This window comes from Protopterus annectens, chromosome 3.part1 (assembly GCF_019279795.1).
Source record: "Protopterus annectens isolate FY-2018-M chromosome 3.part1, PAN1.0, whole genome shotgun sequence".
NCBI classification, from domain to species: Eukaryota; Metazoa; Chordata; order Ceratodontiformes; family Protopteridae; genus Protopterus; species Protopterus annectens.
In genome coordinates, this window is record NC_056732.1 from 495,367,242 (window position 1) to 495,387,805 (window position 20,564).

The 20,564-nt window shown below is 41.4% G+C and overlaps 1 protein-coding gene across 1 annotated transcript in view; it reads right to left on the bottom strand.

The window, feature by feature from the left end:
- Positions 1-20,564, bottom strand: part of LOC122797688 (squalene monooxygenase-like) — a 1,062,766-nt gene that overhangs the window by 357,860 nt on the left and 684,342 nt on the right. The window contains exon 5 of the mRNA XM_044066224.1: positions 1,124-1,295. Coding sequence (XP_043922159.1) covers positions 1,124-1,295 — 172 coding nt within the window. The remainder of the gene's footprint in view (positions 1-1,123; positions 1,296-20,564) is intronic.

The window sequence follows — 20,564 nt, forward strand, 5'->3', positions numbered from 1 at the left end:
CCCAGTAACAACCATATTGACAACGCACCTCTAAGAGTAGACCCAGTATTTAGGGACTTGGAGATACACATAGACAGTAATCTAGCCTTTAGCCATCACATATCTATGGCAGTGAGGAAATCATTCTACGTTGCACAACTTATGTACAAAGATATGGCATCTAAGCCCAAGGAGGTTATTGTAGCACTGTATTCAGTACCCATCAGACTTATCACTGAGTACAATGCCACCTTTGGTATGTACCTAATCAAGCAAATCCAACAACTGGAACATCCACAGACGTCCCTCACTAAAAGAATACATGATGTAAATAACATGTTCTATGTGACCACCTCACAGCACCACTCCTGTATTCTGTCTCCTACAGGCTGCTAAGGAGAGATCTATGCCTGTCATGCAAGGCATATTTGGACTCCACTCTGAAGGATCTCCAGGCTATCACCAAAACAAACATCACCAGAATTATCTGTTCTAAAGACCTAAACCTTGACTGTCATATAAACAGTACCTGTAAAGAGATATGTATCCCAGAGACTATCCCTTTTTTGGAACAGGCTCTCCATCCATGTGAAGCAGACTGATTTCCTAATCAAACTCAAGTCCAACTTAGACACCTGGGTGGGGAACCGGAAATTCAGTCTTTGTGTGGCAACTCTAAAGGACACAGGCATTCCCTTAATGGTTCATCTTCCAGGCCTCTGTTTTTTAATGGTTCATCTTTCAAGCTGCTCCCTTCACTGCCAAAGGTACTAGAACTTGTCAGAGATTTGCAGTGTGTGGCTAGGCTTAAAAAGGCCCCGTATGTTGTTAGCTAAGTATGTACCTATGAACCTTTGAGACTTTGAAATGAAAAAAATGCAATCCTCTGGTTCATGTTGTTTGTTTCAACTGCTAGTGGCTATTGGCAAAGCAATGATGGGTAGCTCATATCTGAGTCGGGATGAAAGTAGCTCTTTGCCAATATGGGAGTAAGTTCAATATTTCAGTATTAATTTTTTTATCCCAAAAGTAGATTATTGATATTGTTCATGACACAATGACTGTTTTCCAGAATTTAAAACTCCAACATCATCATCAACACTATCATTTAAAGCAACCCAATTAATGGTTCTTGTCTTCCTACCAGGTGTTCGGGGGTAAATATTTTCCATTATATAATCCTTTAAGTTTCTTGGAGGCTGTCCTATGAAATTTATTAGTATTCTGGTTTCAGTAGAAGAAACCTGATAGAAAAACACCAGGATTGTTTCATATGTCAGTATTGTCATCTTAGTTGTTTTCCATTCTGGAGGAGTCTAGAAGAAAAAGAAAAAATCAGAAGTGGTAGACCAACATATTTGAAATTTTGAAATTCAATTAGCAAAATATAATGAGGAAGTTATAAGCCATTATATTCTTAAAAATCATCATCATCATCATCATCATCAGCCCCCTTTTCCCATTTTTCTACATGTGGTTGGTTATCATGTTAACTGTCGCCAACTCTCTCAATTCAGTGCCACACTCCTGCCTTCTTCAAAACTCATGCCTGACTGTCGCAGATCTTTCACACAATCCATCCACCTCTTTGCTGGACATCCTTGCTTCCTCTTACCTTCTTTCTGCCTGTCCGAAATCTTCCTCACCAGATTGTTTTCTGCTTTTCTACACATGTGCCCAAACCAGCGTAATCTGTTCTCTTTGATCTTTTCTGCAATTGTAGCTACTTTGGCTTCTGCTCTTATGTCCTTATTTCTTCGTCTGTCTCACAGTGTGCATCCTACCACCTTTCTCAGGCACTTAATTTCCATAACCTCTAACTTCTTCAACTCTTCTTCCTGTACTGCCCAGGTTTCTGTACCTTATAGTAGTATTGGTTGCAACAATGTCTTGTACACCTTACTTTTCAGCTTCTTTGGCATTCTTCTGTCATAGACTATATCTGATATGCTATGCCAGTTGGCTGCAGCCCCTCTGATTCTAACTTTGACCTCTTCATTCAGACTACTCTTCTCCTCAACCACTCCTCCCAGATACTTGAAGTTGTTTACCTGTTCCACTGTCTTCCCTTCTATCTCTATTCTCAGCTTCTTCTGATTTCCCCAGTTTGCTTCCATTGCCACTGTCTTATCTGTGCTTAGGTTCATCCCATGTGCCTTCAGATTTGCATTCCATTTTCCTGTCCTTTGCTGAAGTTCTAGCTCAGAGTCTGCCTGTACTGCCACATCATCTGCATACAGCAGCTTTGTTGATCTGTCACCCCCAACCTGTTTGCTAATGTAGTCCATCACCAGTATGAACAGCAGTGGGCTCAGAGCTGAGCCCTGGTGTATACCCACTCCCACTGGGAACCCTCTGTGAGGCCGAACACTGTTTGTACTTGAGTCATTGGGTCCTTGTACATAGCCTGCACTAATTCTTCCAATGTTTCTGGGACTTCAAACCACCACAGTACTGCCCAGATCAGCTTTCTTGGAACCTTGTTATATGCTTTCTCCAAGTCTAGGAATGCCCAGTTGGACTCTCTCCTCATCTCTAGCTTCTTCTCAAGTATCTGTCTCAATGCAAACATCGGGTCAATTGTGCTGCATCCTGATCTGAATCTGAACTGCTCACCTCCCATTTTACATTCTACTACTCTGCGTATCCATTTATATCCATTATATTCATTATATTCTTAAAAAGTCTTGGTAAAAACCTGCCTTCATGAATCACCTGGAACAGCAGTGACATCAAAGTTAAGACCAAAACTTCTGAATACATTAAACAAATAAATATGACTGTACACTAAAGTCATGTTTGATTTTTAAGAGCCAACAAAACTATAAGTTATTCTACTGTGTGAAGCAGGGGTAACAAAATGATATTTATCTCCATAAAGCAGGTAAGGAATGCATAAACAACTAACAAAAGGCAGTAATATGATTGGTATAAATACAGTATTCATAGAAATAGAGGAATATTAAAATCACCAGTGTTATTGAACAGGATAAACATGGTAGTTTTAACTATATATATATATATATATATATATATATATATATATATATATATATATATATATATATATATATATAGTTAGACAGACATATTTTCTTTTTTTTCTTTTTTATTTTTCCTAACCTAGTTAATGAGAATTTGTTTGTTTAAGAAATCAATTGCTATGGAAAATGTAATGATTATATAATTAAAATGATGGTGACAGTAACCACTTTTAATTAAAACATGGAAGACTGTCAAAAAGTGACATAATCTATAGATTTACTGCACAATTAATATTGTGCGCATAATATATTTACTTGATCAGAGTTCTGTGAAACATGAATGCATCCAAAATTCTGATGTCTAAGAAATGTACATAAACATTATTGCTTTGTAAACTGCTGTGTTGTATACAAAAGTAGCTATAGAGGAGACACAGACTCCCCAACTCCCCTCAAATAATATACCAGTTACAAATTTATTTTATCTTAGGGAAAACCATGCACTTAAATGCAGGCTGGCATCTTCTTTTGGTAGACATTTTGTTTATGCAAACTTCTCTGAAATCAGGATTCCAAGTGCATTCCTGTTTCAGAAAATGCTTTTGGGGGCAAGATACCTTCACCCCCTAAGCTTATATATACCACAGCCATGCAACCCTGGAAAAAAAGAGAAGTCAGTAAAAGGAGGGAATCACTAATTCTGCACCTGTAGAAATCATGCCAGTAGTGATTTCCTATGAATAGCACCAATCAGGGAGTTCAGTATCAGGGAGTTGAACTCTTTCAGACAGAGGCTCATTGACTTTGGACTTCATCTGGTGTAGGGAAGCCTCAAAAAACTGCATATGAGGAAAATGTACCTCAATGAACCAGATTACTACTATAATTATAGAATAGGACCATAAGTTCATAGGATCATAGGAAATGCAAGACAGGTCAGTCACAAAACCATTGGCACCTTGTCAATACCTTCCACTGTACCCCCACCTTGTCATCCAGGGTTAACTTAAAGAATGTCAGGGTGTCACTTTGTCTAACCTGCAAAAGAAGTGCGTTGTACAAATGGGGTAGACACTGGGAAATAAATTTGTCTCTCGAGTGCGTTTCATTTATGTCCTGGTGAAAATTTAATTCCCTAGATATACTATTAGAGTAATTATCTGACTTGTAAAGGTACATGTGATCAAGGAGGGTGGGTGTTCCTAATGGCATAGAATGCAAAGCATAGATGGCCCGAGAGCATATTATAAGAAACAAAGTAAAGAGACACTACTTAAGACTTTCCTGGTTGTGCAGGGATTTTAGGAAAACAATCTCCCTGGTTAGATATCTCTGAGGGCTTTCCTGTTATCTTTATGTCTAGAAAGGTACATCCCAAAGGAGGGTATTACATTCAATAATCGGTTTAATTAGGGCCGCATGCAAAGCAATGATAACTTCTTTTGACTTGGTTGGTCTTTAGATATTAGTTGTGTTAAACAGGACTTTCATACTACCGCTGCTACATTGTGGTCAAATGAGAAGGAATTAGGTTCTGTGATCCCTGACTACATTATTATTTCGGGAGCTGGCTATATTGTACATTGAGGGAGAGATTTGTTTACTAAATGTGATGGTGCTAGACTTTTTCACATTTAATTTTCATTTTTTTTAGTTTTCTATATAGCACTTGATTAAGTGAGTTAGGTCCTGATATAATGAAAGGGTATCAGTGGGGGATTTGACCATAAAACCCAGACTGTGGTCATTTGCAAACTTAGTTAACCAAAGGTCCTGATTAGCAGTCTGGCGACTAGAGAAGTAGATGTTGAAAAACAGGAGTCCCACTACAGAACCTTGGGACGATCACTAGTTATCTTCATATTTTTGAGCAGACACCTACCACCTTAACTATATGGGCTGTAATTTTGAGACATTTTACCCCCAACAGCTGAACACCAGCTGCTATCAACTACTCTGCTTGTTCACTGGGTCTACCAGACCTACCTTAGCCTTCCCCAGGCTTAATCTGACCAATGTTCAGTGCCAGTGAGTTGGTCAAGGATGTAGGTGTAGCATCGTTCTGCTGCTGGGCAGTGTACCCTAACTTCTGCCACCCTGTGACAGCCTTGTAAACTCCACAGCCTTTGGGAAGTGTGCACATAAGTCCTTGCATATACAACCTTGGAATAAGTGACACATCTCTTTATGCAGCATGGAGCTGACCAAGCTAGTAACACTGCTTTCTTGTGATGAACCTAGACTGCCTTCTTCCCTCTAAGAAGGGCAAACTGACAGTAGATTTTTACTTATATTATCCTCTAATGTGGGCACTCCAGCACCCACATCATTCTTTAATTCAGGTTTCAGTGGTACCTTAAGTGCACTGCATATTACTGAATATGAGTAATTTAGGGTTCACACCACCTTAATGAAAAAAGAAGTTACGTCTTACCATAATGTTCCATCTGTGTTATCGATCTTCATCAATTCTTGATTTGTGGATACAGTTCTGATCCTCTGAACTGATCCGGCCACTATAGAGTTCACATCAGCTAAAAAGTCTGTCAAGCTGCTAGTCTACCCAAAATGCCCCTCTCCACATTATCTCAGATTGAGTTTGCCATCAGACTGCAGAAGACACTCTAACTCAAGTCAGAAACATTGTCCAAGGTATCCCCAATAATAAAAACCCAGGACAGAATATTGATCCACCAAAAGTTTAAAGGAAGGGGCAGGCGGGAGGGACGCAAGAATAGATGAAGATTGATAACACAGATGGAATGTTATGGTAAGATATAACTTCTTTATCTGTTGTAAATATTAATCTATTCTTGACTTGTGGGACAGAGTTCCCATGTACCTTACATCCTGGGTGGTCCTATGGAAGAATATTCCTGAGAACCATAGAACCAAAGGAGGCTCTCCCTCTGGAGACCATATCCAATTTGTAATGAGTAATAAAAGTATGTGGTTTTGCCCATGTTGCAGCTGTGCAAATTTCAAACATAGAAGCTTTAGGATGAAAAACAGCTGAAGTTGCCAAAGATCTAGCAGAATGTGCCTTCACTGGCATAGGGAGTCTGAAATGTTGTTTCGTGTAAACGAAGGATATGCAGTCCCTTAAACATCTAGACAGAGCAACCTTAGACACAGGTTTACCCACAGTTGCACTTGCAAAGGACACAAATAACTGTTGTGATTGTCTAAATTGCTTAGTTCTATCTAGATAAAAACGTAATTGCCTGTGCACATCCAGAAAGTGTAGGGGTCTATATCATACGAGCAAATGTTAAAAATATCGAACGCTCTAAAGAGCGAAAATGTCGGACCTCAAACTCTTTATTGTGGGGGGCTGTGTCACCCCCCTCCCTGCTAAATATATATTCCAACTCTGGGATCACACTACAGTGAGGAAAGGGCAAATATTCAGAACGTCACTGTACTGCGATCCCACAAGAAGCACTTCGAGGTCCGGCATTTTCATTCTTTAGAGGGTTTGATATTTTTAACACTTGTCATATGATATACACCCAAAGTGTAGGCAGTATTCACCTTTGTTAGAAAAAATTGGGAAAAATCCAGGCAAGTATATAGACTGGTTGATATTGGTCTCTAAAATCACTTTAGGAAGGAAGGTCAGGTTTGTTGTTAGTGACACTCTGTCTTTATGGAAAAGTAAATATGGGGCTTTAAAATATAGAGCCTGTAATTCAGATATTCGTCTCATTGAAGTAACATCTATGAGAAGCAATTTTTTTCCAAGAAAGAATTTTTAAGTCACAGGTAGGTTCAAATGGAGGTGAAGCAAGAGATTGTAATATAACAGTCAAGTCCCATGGTGGTAGCGGATTCTTGAAATGGGGGCTTCAAATGGATGGTGCCCTTAAGAAAACCTTACAAAGCCTATGGGAGATTAAAGGCTAATCACCGATACCGTTATGGAAGTTTGAAATAACTGCTAAGATAACCTTGATTGCTTGATTGTAGAAGCAGAAGCTCTTTTACCAAAAATGGCAGCTAGAAACTCTAGAACTTTTTCTACTGGTGCTGAAAAGGGGTCCAAACCATTATCAGAAGCCCAAATAGAACATCTCTTCCATTTACTATGGTAGAGATTCCTGGTGGATGGTTTATGGAATGCCAACAAAATGTGTCATATGGGAGAAGGAATATCATTATGCCTGGTGACTAATGGAATTGGAGAAACCAAGCAGTTAGCTTGAGAGTCTGTAGATTGGTGTGCACTTGTCCCTGAGGATGAAACAGAAAGTCCAGAACTGGGTACAGAATCCATGGGTGGTGAAGTAGATGAGGCCAGAGGAAGGGAAACCATATCTGTCGAGGCCGGTAAGGTGCATTGAGGATCACTTTTCTTCTCAACTGAGATGCTTTCTTGGGAAAAAAAGGATCAGAGGGAAGGGGGGAAAGCATAAAGGGGGACCCAGGGGCCAATTGTGGAGAAAAGCATCTCTGGGGGACTCCCACTGAGGGGAATCAGGGCAAAGTAGCTTCTGCACTTGTTGTTCAGAGGTGAAGCAAGCAGGTTGCAGCAAGGCTGGCCCCAGTGAAGAAAGATCTTCTTCACTACTGTGGAGTTTGGAAACCACTCATGAGTTACGAGGATGCATCTGCTCAGTTTTTCCACAATCAGGTTGAACTCTCTGGGATGTGCGTTGCTCTCAGAAAGCAGTTGGAAGTTATGATCCATTGGCACACACAAAGAGCTTCTTGACACAGTTGGTAGGACTTGGTTCCCCCTTGTTTGTTGATGTACCAGACTACGGATATGCTGTCTGACTGAATGACTATCATCCTTTGAGGTAAGCCAGAGTGAAATACTTGCAACGTCAAAAGCACTGCCCTTAGCATTAGAACGTTGATATGCAGATTGTCCTCAGAGGGGGACCAAGTGCCTTGGACTATCTTCCTATGATGATGCCCCCCACCCTATCTGGGAAGCATCATTGTCACTATGGCCTTGGGCTGTGGGAGGACAAAGGAGGGGCCTAGAAGAATCTCCTGGCACTGCATCCACCAGGTTAGGCCATTTTTCCATCGTCTGGATATGAAAACCAAATGATCCATGGGGTGGGTTAGAATAGACCATTGGTTTGCAAGTAGCCATTGGAGAAGTCTCATGTGAAATCTTACCATTGGAACTAATGTGATCGCTGCTGCCATGAAGCCCAATGCCTGCAGAATCTGCTGAGCTGGTATTTTGTTTGAGCGAAGGAGAGGGTGAAATTGCGATTGTATTTTCTGCAATCTATGTAGGGGAAGTGATGCCACACAAGACAGAATATTGAGATGAGCTCCAATTAATTCCATATCCTGAGAAGGGATTAGTTGAGACTTTGCAGGATTGACTGTGATGCCCAACTGTTGAGACAGTTCCAGAATAAAGTCCATAGTTTGTTGTAGTAGATGCCTGGTGGAAGTAGTGAAGATCCAGTCATCTAGGTAAGGAAACACTCAGAATCTGTGCAGCCTCAAATGTGCTGTGACTACTGCCATGCATTTGGTGAATGCCATGGGGGCTGTGGTGAGACCAAAGGGCAGCACTCTGAATTGGTAATGACTAGCTTCTAGCCAGAAGTGGAGAAACTTTCTTGAGCAGTTGTCCATCTTTATGCGGTAATATGTGTCTTGAAAGTCAACAGAGCATATCCAATCATTTTCCTCTAAGAAGGAAGAATTTACTGAACAATAACCATCCAGAATTTTGACTGTTTGACAAATTTGTTCAGAATAATGAGATCCAAATTTGGTCTCTAGTCCCCTGTTTTCTTAGGCACTAAAAAGAATCTTGAGTAAAACTTGGATCATAATTGGTCTTGTGGGACTTCTTGGATGACTCTTTTTTTCTAGCAGCTTTTGTATTTCTAATGCAGCTTGAACTCTCTGACTGGATGGAATATCAGGGAGTCTTGCTGGAGTTCTTGGATAAAAAGTGGAGGGGATTAGATAACCTCTGGAAATGATCCTTAGCACCCAGGCATTTGTGGTTATGCATCACCAGGCCTTTGGATGCAAGGAAAATCTTCCCCTGACTACCTCCAGAGGTAAGCAATTAGGCCCCCTTTCAGGAGCGCTGGTAGGGTTGGCCAGAGAATGTCTGCCTGGAACCCTGGTTCTGTAGACCACCCCTGCCTTTGGGTTGACATCTTCCATTGTAACTCCTCCCTCTGCCCTGAGGGGAGTTTGAACCATATGTATCCTGGAAAGACTTCTGGGACTTCTTGAATCACATCTTACCACTCCTTTGGTTCCTGGATTAGGATAATTGACGAGTGGAAAAATGTACACCCACAGCAAACAGACTCTTTCCATCCTTTTCACACCTGGACAGAGTTTCCATTACTTTGTGTCCAAACAAAGAGGATATTTCAAAGGGAGCAATAATGAAGAAAGACTTGAATGGTTCCACAAATGTCACTGAATAACAACACCTGAACCTGCTCACCTGGTCGCCCCTTTGGCTGCATGCACAATAAGCCTCATGGACAATTTTGAAATAGACTCCAGGGTAGCAACTGGGAGGCCACTTTTTCTTGGACCATCTTAGTGACTGCTCCTGCCAGGGTATCAGACAGCTCCTTGATCAGATACCTTTGAAATCTAGTAAACTATGCAAAAAAATTCAAGGACCTGATGGAGAAGGTCGATGACACATAGACCCACTTCCTTAATCTGTCTATTGCCCTGGACTCTTAGTTAGGGGAATGTACAGTAGAACTTTCCTTGGCTAGTTCTTTCTTGGTGGTGGCTGCTACCACCATGGCATCAGTTACTAATGGATGGTCTTTAGGAGTGGAAAGAATCTTATCAGGTCTCTGGGAGACAGGTTCTACCAAGTCAGGAGCCTTCCTAGCCTGCTGAGTAATCAACGTAATTAGATAGTCAGTGGGCGGGGTCACCCAGAAGGTAGACGGGCAAGCACCAAAGGCCTGCAAGTGCACAGATTCCTAAGATGAAGGGTCTTTGGACTTCCAATCACCCCTCTGTTTTAGGATCTCATGAATGTCTCTGAAGGAGATGTCATCAGAGGGTGACCATGGGGAACCCCCCACCTCATCGAAATCCATGTCTTCCATGATAGATTCTTCAGGAGAATCAAGGTGTTTCCTCTTACACAGTCTCTTCTGAGGAGGCTCTTCAGTGGGAACATCTGAGGAGGACTTGGAAGAGGGTATGCCTTTAGTAGGGAAGTCTTGCGACCTTGGGGTTTGCTGTCCAGGGGTCGAGGTCGGTGGCAAAACTAAAATTCCTGGGGTCACAGGGAGAGAATTTAGTAACACAGGAGCCACCTGAGATGAGGCAATGGCCAAAGCTCTTTCCATGGCTTGAAATGCAGGCCCCCCCCTCAGGAGGGATGGTAGCCCAGAACCGAGATAGACACTCTCGAAACCAGGGTCACACCCCACCCCAAGACACCCACCTGACAAACTGGAATTGAGTATGGGTCCTCTGTCGGAGCAGCCTAAAGAGGCATGGCCAGCTCCATAGATAAACTTTGGGCTGGCTCGAACCCCTTGGGCCCAACGATGAAGACACAGTTCAGGGACCTGACAGTGCCGAAGGCACCAAGGGGGCCATTGCCAGAGTCGGCATTGAAAACAAGAAGGTTGTTGAAGCCAAAGACATTGGAACCTGAGCAGTTAGAGTTGAGAGCTCTAAAGCCTGGGAAGACATCACAGCAAAAGAATAAAAAGGGGTCACAGGTGAGAAACCCCATGCACCAGAAGGAGCAGGGGGCTGAGAAGATGAGGGAAGATCCTTGGTTCTCAGGAACTGATCCACCAGCCTTACAATATCAACTTCAGAGAGACTTCTGGTGGAGCGAATGGGCAACCCAGAAGGAGACTTGGGTCTATCCAGGAAGGGACTGGGGAGTTGTCCAAGGAAGGGGTCCAAGGAGGGGGAATAAGTAGCCTTGGGCTGAGTGGATCTATCAGACTTTGTGACCATCTGCTATGCCATGGGGGAAATTGGTGTTGACACGACAGTAGTGACAGTTGGCACTGGTGTTGGAACCATAGACATGGTAGGAACAGTGTGAGTCAAAGGTTGTATATGTTGTGGTCAGTGTCAAGGCACTGGTATCGTTCTCAGTACTGAAGATTCAGACTGCTCCAAAAGCCTTGGAACATTAGCTTTCCGCTCCACAGGGGAACCTTCAGATGCAGATTTATGCTTCTTAATGATTGGTGCTGTGGAAGACTTACACACCAATTGGGAGGATTTTGATTCAGAGGCCAGAGGAGACTGGTCAGCCTTGGACAATGCTTCCTTGAATGGGGCTTTAAGGAGTTCTTTGAGAATGTTTGTTTTTCCTGCCTGCCACAGTTCTATTACTGAAACCCTGGCAGATGGAACAGTCAACACTCAAGTGGGCACACCCAAACAATACATGCAACTGTCATGATTATCAGAGTTAGGCTTTTTTCTGCCACACTCTGTACACTGTTTAAAGCCCATAGTGTAGCTTTTAGGCTTTTCTGTCATAGTCCTGAATAATAAGGCAGGAAAGACAGAGAAATAAAAGAAAGAAAAGAAAGAATTAGGAAGAAAAAACTCAGTCACACCTTAATAAGAAATCTACCAATGATGGTAGAAATATTACCAATGGTAAAAAAGGAGAAGGGGGGGCTAACAATGATGGTAGAGGGGAAAAATTAACAATGATAAGGGAATCAACACACTCACTAAGGGTAGACCAAAGATTGTTAAAGTAGAGAGGAAAGTAAATATAAAAATTAAATATAAAATGTAACTATAAAAGGTCTACTTAGCTACGAGATGAGTCAGCTGATGTGACTTGTCGTAAGAGCAGCAAACAAGATCTGAGGTAAAGTGGAGAGGGGCATTGTGGGCAGACTAGCAGCTTGAGAGATATTTTGGCTGACGTGAGCTATATAGCAGCTGGATTGGTTCCCAGGATCAGAGCCGTACCCACAAGTCAAGAATAGATGAAGATTGACAACATCAGATCAGAACTTATCAAGGTGCCTGGCTTATTTCTTTATGCTGCAGTTCACATACTTTTTTAATATATGGAGCTACCAATGCTGTTGGAAAGATTTTGAGCTAGAAATAATTGTTCCAATGGTACACAGTTCTGGAGAAAGGTAAGCAGCAGGCTTCATGTAAATTCAGTTGTTGCTCCTTTGCCAATCTAGCATAACATTATTCTTAGAATAATAAAGTAGCAGTGGTTTAAACAGCAGCAGAAGGTTTGTTTCTTCCTTTAATGTGTTAGTTTTTTCACAATTTCATTGACTTGTAGCTTTGAACATGGTTTTGTTAAGCTGCGTATTTTTGTAGTTGATGATTTCAGCTATTAGTTATTTTTTGCTGTCAGTACGATTCTTCATATGATTTCCTGTGTGGAGGGGGTGAATCAATTCATTAAAAATGATTCCTTTTTACTGATTTTTTTGTATTTTTTTTCTTTGTACACATATTTTTGTAGTCATTGCACAACATTGATGATATCTGGTTTTATTGCACACGCATAGTGCTATATAATGTAGATTTGGTCTACCATGAATTGCCATGCTTTTTTATGAAAATACTTTCATTGAAGTTTCAGCAAAACAAAGTGAAAAGCAGTATATGTAAAAAAAATTACTGGCCAAACAGTCCATGAACAAGGAAAAAATTCAGTAGCACATTCTTTGTAAATACAATGCCATATGGGTGATTTCAGTCAAATCATTAACACTTTCTGTACCAGCCAAGTTCATAGGTTCACAGGTTCATAGGTATTTACTAGGTTAACGACCACAAGGGCCTTTTTAAGCCAAGCCATGCATCCCAAATCTCTGACAATTTCTGATACTCTTGGTAAGTGTAAGCATGGTTCTGGGAGGAGAACCATTTACAGCTTACCTGTGTCCATTAGAGACATAGGTTCCATACCAGGGATGAATCCATAGATGTGGTAGTGTCTGGGATACATACCCATCTCTCCAGCAGGTCCTATTTATACCACAGGCAAGGTTTAAGTCTTTAGAACAGGTAATTCTGGTACTGTTTGTTTTGAGTGGGGTCTGACAATGCTCTGTATGCCAGGCAGAGATCTCCCCTCAAAAGCCTGTAGGAGACAAAATACAGGGATAGGGCCTTAAGGCCATCTGCATAGGACATATTACTTATGCCTCATATTCTTTTAGTGAGGAAAATCTTTGGACATTCCAATTGTTGGATATGCCTGGTTAGGTACATACCAAAGGGGGCATTGTACTCAATGATAAGTCTGATAAATGCCGAATAGAGTGGAACAGTGACTTCTTTGGACATAGATGCTATACCTTTATTTATAAGTTGCCCAACATATAATGATTTCCTCAACACTGTAGACATAGGATGATCAAAGGCTAGATTACTGTCTATGGGTGTCCCTAAGTCCCTGACTACTGGATCAACTCTAAGGGGTGTGTTGTCAATATGATAGTTAACAGGGATGGATGGCTGCCCAAAGGATACTATTATGCATTTCTTAGCATTTAGTTTTAGTCCATGGTTCTGACGCCAGTTGTTTGTCTGTACTAGCCACTCCAGGAGAATATTTGTGTCAGTAGGAGATTCAGTGACAGCTCCTAATTTGTAATCATCTGCAAATTTAGTCAGCCAGAGACCACTGACATTGGCCTTGACTTCAGAGAAGTAAATGTCAAAAAGGAGCTGTCCAAGGACTGATCCCTGTGGGACTCCACTTGTGACTGGCCTCTTTGTTGAGGTAGGCTCCCCAATTCTAACATCCTTGGTCCTTTTTATGAGACAGTTGGCTATCCACCGGGTGACATACGGATTTGTACTTAACCTCCTGCCCGAGTGTGGTATTGTGTCAAATGTCTTGGCCGGGTCAAGGTAGGCAATGTGAATGATTTTGCCCTCATCCATTGCTTTGGTGACCTTCTCAAAGAAGTCCACCAGGTTGAGTATGCATGCTCTGCCCATGACAAAACCAAACTGTGTTGGGTCCAGTGTCTAGAGGTGTACTTTATCTCTATTGATCATCTCCATGATAATTCCTTCCATGGCTTTACATATAAGACTAGTGAGACTTATGGGTCTGTAGTTTCCAGGGTCTGTAGATGGCCCACCTTTGTGCAGATGACTGTTGCCTTTCTCCATTCATGAGGCACAAAGCCTGTTTGGAGGCCACAGTTAAATAGTAATTCCAAAGGTTCTGATGGGTCATGTTTCATGCTATTTAGAAGGCATCCTGGAATGTTGCCTGGGTCCATTTATGCAGTGCTCTTGGTCTTAGAGAGAGAGCATTAAGGACCTGTTCCCTAATGATAGTAGGGAGAGTTATGTTGTTGTTCGTCTTTTGGCTTTTCCCGGTTAGGGGTCGCCACAGTGGAACTCCGGTCCGCTACTGATTGGCAGTAGATTTGTACGGTGCCGAGGTGCCAGCTGAACGCCCAACCTTCAACGAAGGCACGCCCATTCACTCATGTCTTTCGAACGCCACTCGACCGAGGGGAGGACATGCAGACTCCACACAGAAGCATTTATATTTGATGATATTTCCTGAGGGAAGGTTGAGGGGGAGAGAGGAGAACAGTTGGAGATGAATTTATCAGCCAGGTTTGCTATATCTTCTGGCTCAGTATAAGTGACCCCATTTACAATGAGCTCTGCACACAATTATGTATTGCCTTTGAGGTTGTGGACATAGCTAAAGAATACGTTGTGGTTGCCCTTGGCCTGGGAGACCAAGCTTACCTCAAATTTGGCTTTGGTAGACTTTATTTGTCCTCTGAATTGTTTGCTTCATTTGATGAGAGTTCTTTTATCCTGCTGGGTGCTGCACCTCCTAATTTTTTCCATAATCTTCTTCCTCCTATTATACAGCCAAATGATTTTGTGATTCCATCAGGGTGCCTTATTTTTTGAGTTAGTTCTATACTTCTTCCTGTTGGGTACAGCTTCCTCTATGCAGCTATTAACATGCTTGTACAGGGTTTCTGTAAACAGTTCGGCATAGGCAGGAGTATTCTCAGGGTTTATAGAGGCATGAAATTTTGCCAGGTTCTTACTTAATAGTGGGAGGTTAACCTTAGAATAGTTCATGAATATTCCAGATTTAGCTGGGGTCCAGATTTTATTTTTACTTCAGAGAAGTGTAGTGGGCACAAATAGTTTTCTTGTACTAATGTTTTTACTATCAGATTTAATTTATACTCTTTGGTTATTCTCTTTAGTACTTTCAAAAGCCATTATTGAGCCCCAGCCATTCTTTATAGTTTTAGTTTTCCATTCTTGTCAGCACTACCTTAAGTACAGAAGTCGGGACTAGGACTACTCTCTTTTTCCTGTCTCCTCCAACCCTCTATGCCACAGCAATTCTAAATCTCAAATAAATCTCAAAACTAGGGTATTTCCAAAAATACATTCTACTGTTTCTTGGAGATGTCTCCCCCATCTATTTGAGTTCTAGAACATGTCTAAAACATATACAACATTTCTACCTGCTGGACTCCACATCTCCAGGAAAATTATTTGTGGATCTACCTTCTTTAACTAAACTATCGGAAGTTAAATACCATAAGTATAGAATATTCAACTGCTATTCTTCCACTTTTGCCCAGTTTTTGTGAGTGACAGTGACTTCAAACCTCCCCAATGGGGTTCACTAAGCTTAACCTCTTCCTGTATTTCCCACTTCTTTTGAACTCTGTAGACTGCATTCCTAGTTCTTTTCTGGCATAGGAATTTTATATATACAAGTCATCTATGTATTTGCTTACACTCTCAGTTTGCTCCAGGGTGCCTGCTGTTTGTATCTGACCCTCTTTCCTAAGGAAGTTCTGAAATACATATTATGTAATTGTACACATACAAACCATTATTTGGCTGGAATTGCTTTATGGTTCTGTAGTTACTGGAAAGAATAAAAAACTACCTCTGTGCCCCTCTATTGTCCCATTATTACGTATGAGGTATTTTTATATGCTGATACCTATTTTTCCCTTATCTTTTTGTCTCTCTCTTTAGCTACCCTCAGCAATTGTTCATTATTCTGATTTACTTTACATTCTTCCATACCCTACCTTATGTCCCCTAATAGTGCCAGTGCCTTCTTTTTAGTCTTTTAGTCTCTCCACAATGTATTGTCCCCTTTTGTGATATCCTTCAGTATTTTACATTCATATTGTTGTCCTCCAGAAGTTTAAGGCACTGTACAACACTATGTGTGAAAGTTTGTGTCTGTATATGCAGAAGTCTCCTGCCTCCACCTCCTCTAAATGCCATTAATGTCTGTTTATTTATAATGTACCTTTTTTCACATATTGCATACCTCTCTAGCAAAATTGTATTTTTTGTAGTTGGGCTTAACTTATAATTGGAACATATCACATTAAATATAAAAGACAAGGTATAAGCATCATGCTGTCTGCATTAATTCTTCTTGTCAAGGTATTTAACCTGCATTCTCCATGTTTTTGGTTTATGTGAAACATGAGCTTGTACCATTTTAAAAGTCTGTATTGTAAGTTCTATGGCATGGCATGGTATACTTCTAAGACTAAATAGATGGTGCTCTAGACATCTTATATCTGACAACATGGACTCATACATTTCCCTCTCCCTGTACTGATCAATACATTGTTGTTGCAGGTCAGTCCTTAAGCCATGGGAAATTCTTGGTCTATCTCTAATACAAGAGACAAGGTTATATCAATATCCTCTGATACAAGCGTACAATTGTCTGCATAAAATCTAAACCAGGCCTTGTTATTCCCCAACCACCACCTTGGTGGAACAGTTCTTTGAGTTGTTTTCATACCTCTCCTGTCAGTTCCTCTATTTCTAGTAAGAAGAGGTTTGGTGACAGGAGTAGCCCTTGTTTGGTGCACCTTTAAGTCCCCCTACTGAATCAGATGACCCATTCACTAAGATATCAAATGAGGGGCAGTCATACATTAGTTTAACACAACCCTAAAACATTTTCCCTTGCCCGTCCTTTTTATAGTCTGAAAGAAGAATTTCTGGTCCACTGTGTCAAAAACCTTACAGATAACAAAGAGCACAATTTCTTCTGTACTATTTTTTTTTCAAAGCATGAAGTATGCTATGGCCCACTAGATGTCTGTGGCTACCTTTACTGAAGTATATTACTGCGACTCTCAATAGCCCTCCTGCAGGGGCTCTCTGGCTGTAAGCCTGATAGAAGAGGTACAAAAATACTTTTGTCTCCTCTACACACCACTTCTGTGCTCTAAAGGGATTACTACTCTCCCTATCTCCATCCATTATGTCACCTTGAAGAATCACAGTAAAAAATGGCAGACAAATTGGTGCCCAAATCAGGTCTCATGTTTGCTATCTGCAGTGCATTGAAGAGCATTAATGAGCATCTCATTAGTGCAATGAATTTTGACCTGGGATAATATAGATACTGTATTATTTTGGGTCACAGTGGCAATTTAGGGTGCGAAGCATGGCAGTTCTCTATCCATGAATATGATGGTAAGAAATCAGGCACAACAGTGACTCCATTTATAGAGAATTATATATGTATGGAATGACAGTTCCCCATCAGGAGGTATAGTTCCGACCACCCATGTGCAGTGCTGGTTGTAGTGACCCAGGCATGTGCATTGCATTGAAAAGACCTGAGCACGATGGTCATCAGGTATGGTCATCAAACAAATTGAGCTATTCAGAAACAATAATGAGTTGAGGCATAATTAGCACAATCATCATGCTCAACCAGATGATTATACATGATATAAGTGCAATGACAGGCAGAGAGCATCAATGCACTACAGAAGGAAAATGAAGAGCAAAGAGCTCAGCAGCTACTGAAGGTAAATTCTCTGAAGATTTCTTCAGTTAAAACACCTCTGGTTGTACAAAGCAAGAGCTACTTTTTTACAAATCAATTTAGTTTTAGTACAGCTTCTTTTAACTGCTATTCAAGCTATTGACCCAATGAGATGTATGTTTGTCAATACTTTTGAGTATTATCGGAAAGAAGTGTTAGGTGGATTGCAAGAGTACAGCAATTGCTGGGATCCAGGATTGTTAAGCTTAATGGGGTACACATCCATGAGTACATATTCAGGGCACAGTTCAAAACATTACTGCAGTGCATATGATGTTATTTTCAGTTTATACATGTGAGTGTTGTACACACTGTACATATATCAGTAGCAAAAATATTTTTAACTCTGAGAGGGACAGCCATGTCACCTTGGTCAGTTGCAATGGGTTATGATTATTTTGAGGGGGATGTGCTCAGTAAACATATTTGCCTGACATTAATTAAAGAGTTTGGGTACAGATATATAACAGTCAGGCACATAAACTGGATGCTGTATGGCCATGTCAGAGACTCGTGGTGTTAGGATTTGTCAAGGCTATGCAGGAACAAGACCGGTAATTCCACTGTTTTCCATACCAATAGGGCAATGCTTAAAAAACAGGGCAAGCCAAAGCACCCTGGTGGGACATCCATATCTTAGCCTAAGTTCTCGGATTCAGGAAATGAGGTACTACTCTAAGGCCTCCATTGACATGGATGACATCTCTTTGGTCTTCAGGCAGATTACCAGTCCTACCACGGTCATGTATGTGATGATATTGTGAAAAACATTTACGTGGTCGGTGGCCAGAACTGTGGTTATGAGATGGTGTGCCACAGGGCCAGTGATATTGTATGAGGTGCCTGACAAAGAGCACAATTCCCTAAATAGGAAGGTAGGGCAGTAGGCTGGGGCCATCAAGTGTACTACCTCTTATGCAGATGGAGCAGTTTCTGGCCTCTTTCTAAGGGAGTGGCACCTCTACACAGTCTACCAGCCCAGTGATGGGTGCTGCAGCAGGGTTGTACAGGCCCCACTGACAATCCACAGGTATGAAGGCCTGTTTCTGTGTATCAATACATGTAAGTTATCTGCACCCCCTTGGTCAGTATCAAACTTATTAAAGCTGTTTGACTTATGCTATGCATATACATTAGGGGTTCAACATCCACAGCCATCCGCAGAAGGTATCTACATTAAGTACTATTTTTCATCATGTTTACATTTTAAAAACACAGCTGGATGTATATTTCTGGTGCTGGCCATATTTACACTAGATATTATATGCTTTGGTATATTCTCAGGTGATTCTTTATCTTGCACCAGCACTGTGGAACTGCTCCCACCTGAAGCTGGCCGATGAGCAGCCTCTGATAATGATGGTGGGGATGGGCTGGCACAGTCATGGAGTACTGATGGTGTACTACACACAGGGAATGTGACCAATACATTCCCAGCACAGACTGTGGACAAAGACTCTTTGCCTGTCGGTACCCAGGTTACAGGCTAATAGGAACACCATCAATGAGGGATGTGTGAGGAGCAGTCCAGCAGACCAATTAAATGCTGCATCTACTATTGAAGCCGTGTCCCCGCAAACCCAAACTTACAACGTCACAGCTCCCAGAACATCACACACACAAACACACACAAAGACAGACACACACACACACACACACACACACACACACACACACACACACACACACACACACACACACACACTCTCACATCCACTGTCACTGACCCTTCATAAAGCCTTTAATGTTAAGCAGCCCCCACCCTTACACACATACACACTGAAAGGCAGTGCACACAACAGCCTGTTTTACTTTAGTGATCTTCAGAACTCACACATTTGCCATGGAAAGACATATAAACACATGTGCTCTCTCATCCACCTGTACAGATGATGATAGCTGTTCCCTGCCCCTTGCACATTTTACATAGGTTGCCTATGTCTGATGCACAGCATGACCACCCATGTATAGGCTATACATAGGTAAGCAAAGTCTGCTGTTGGTTTTACATGCATCACTTTTATTATAGTGTATCTATTTCTCTCCTGAATACTACACTCTGAAGCTATGTGCAACCTGCACCCTTTTTTGCTGATGCCATGGCATTCTACACCCACCTCCATCTGGCGTGATCATCCTCTGCTGCTAGCTCCTCCCCTGACTTCTTATTGGACAGAAGCCTCGACTGCCTGCTGTAATGGGGGTTGTTGTCCCTCCAAGTGCTTACCATGCTGTAACTGCTTCCTAAGTATGATATTGTGTAACACTGGTGTTGACTCTCTCTCTCTTCTGAAGTATGCAGGAACCACATATGGTCTCCCACATACTGAAACATGACATAGAGAAAGTGACAGAGTATTCTAGTGGCAAATGCCTGAGATACCACTACTGTGCCCCAGTAGGTCACTGAATGGTCCCCTTTAGCTAATATACATAAAGCTACACATACTTTAGTATCCGCTGGGGTAAGTATTCCACAGCTCCCACTGTGCTGCAGATGAGGCTGACATAGGGCCATAATTTCTTAGGTAGTCTCCATATCTACATGGTAGCAGTCCACAATGTCAGTGTTGTGGAGTTCATGAAATAAGAGCAATATGGAATGTATAGTAATCTAGGTGTGAAGAACTATTATATAATAAATTATGAGACTGCACAATGTTTGTGTATGATAATAAGATTATAGTTGTGAAGAAAATGCTGGGGAGGGGGAAATGTAAGAAAAAAGAAAATATGTTTTTTTCTTTTACTGAATTCAATGTTAACATGTATGACAA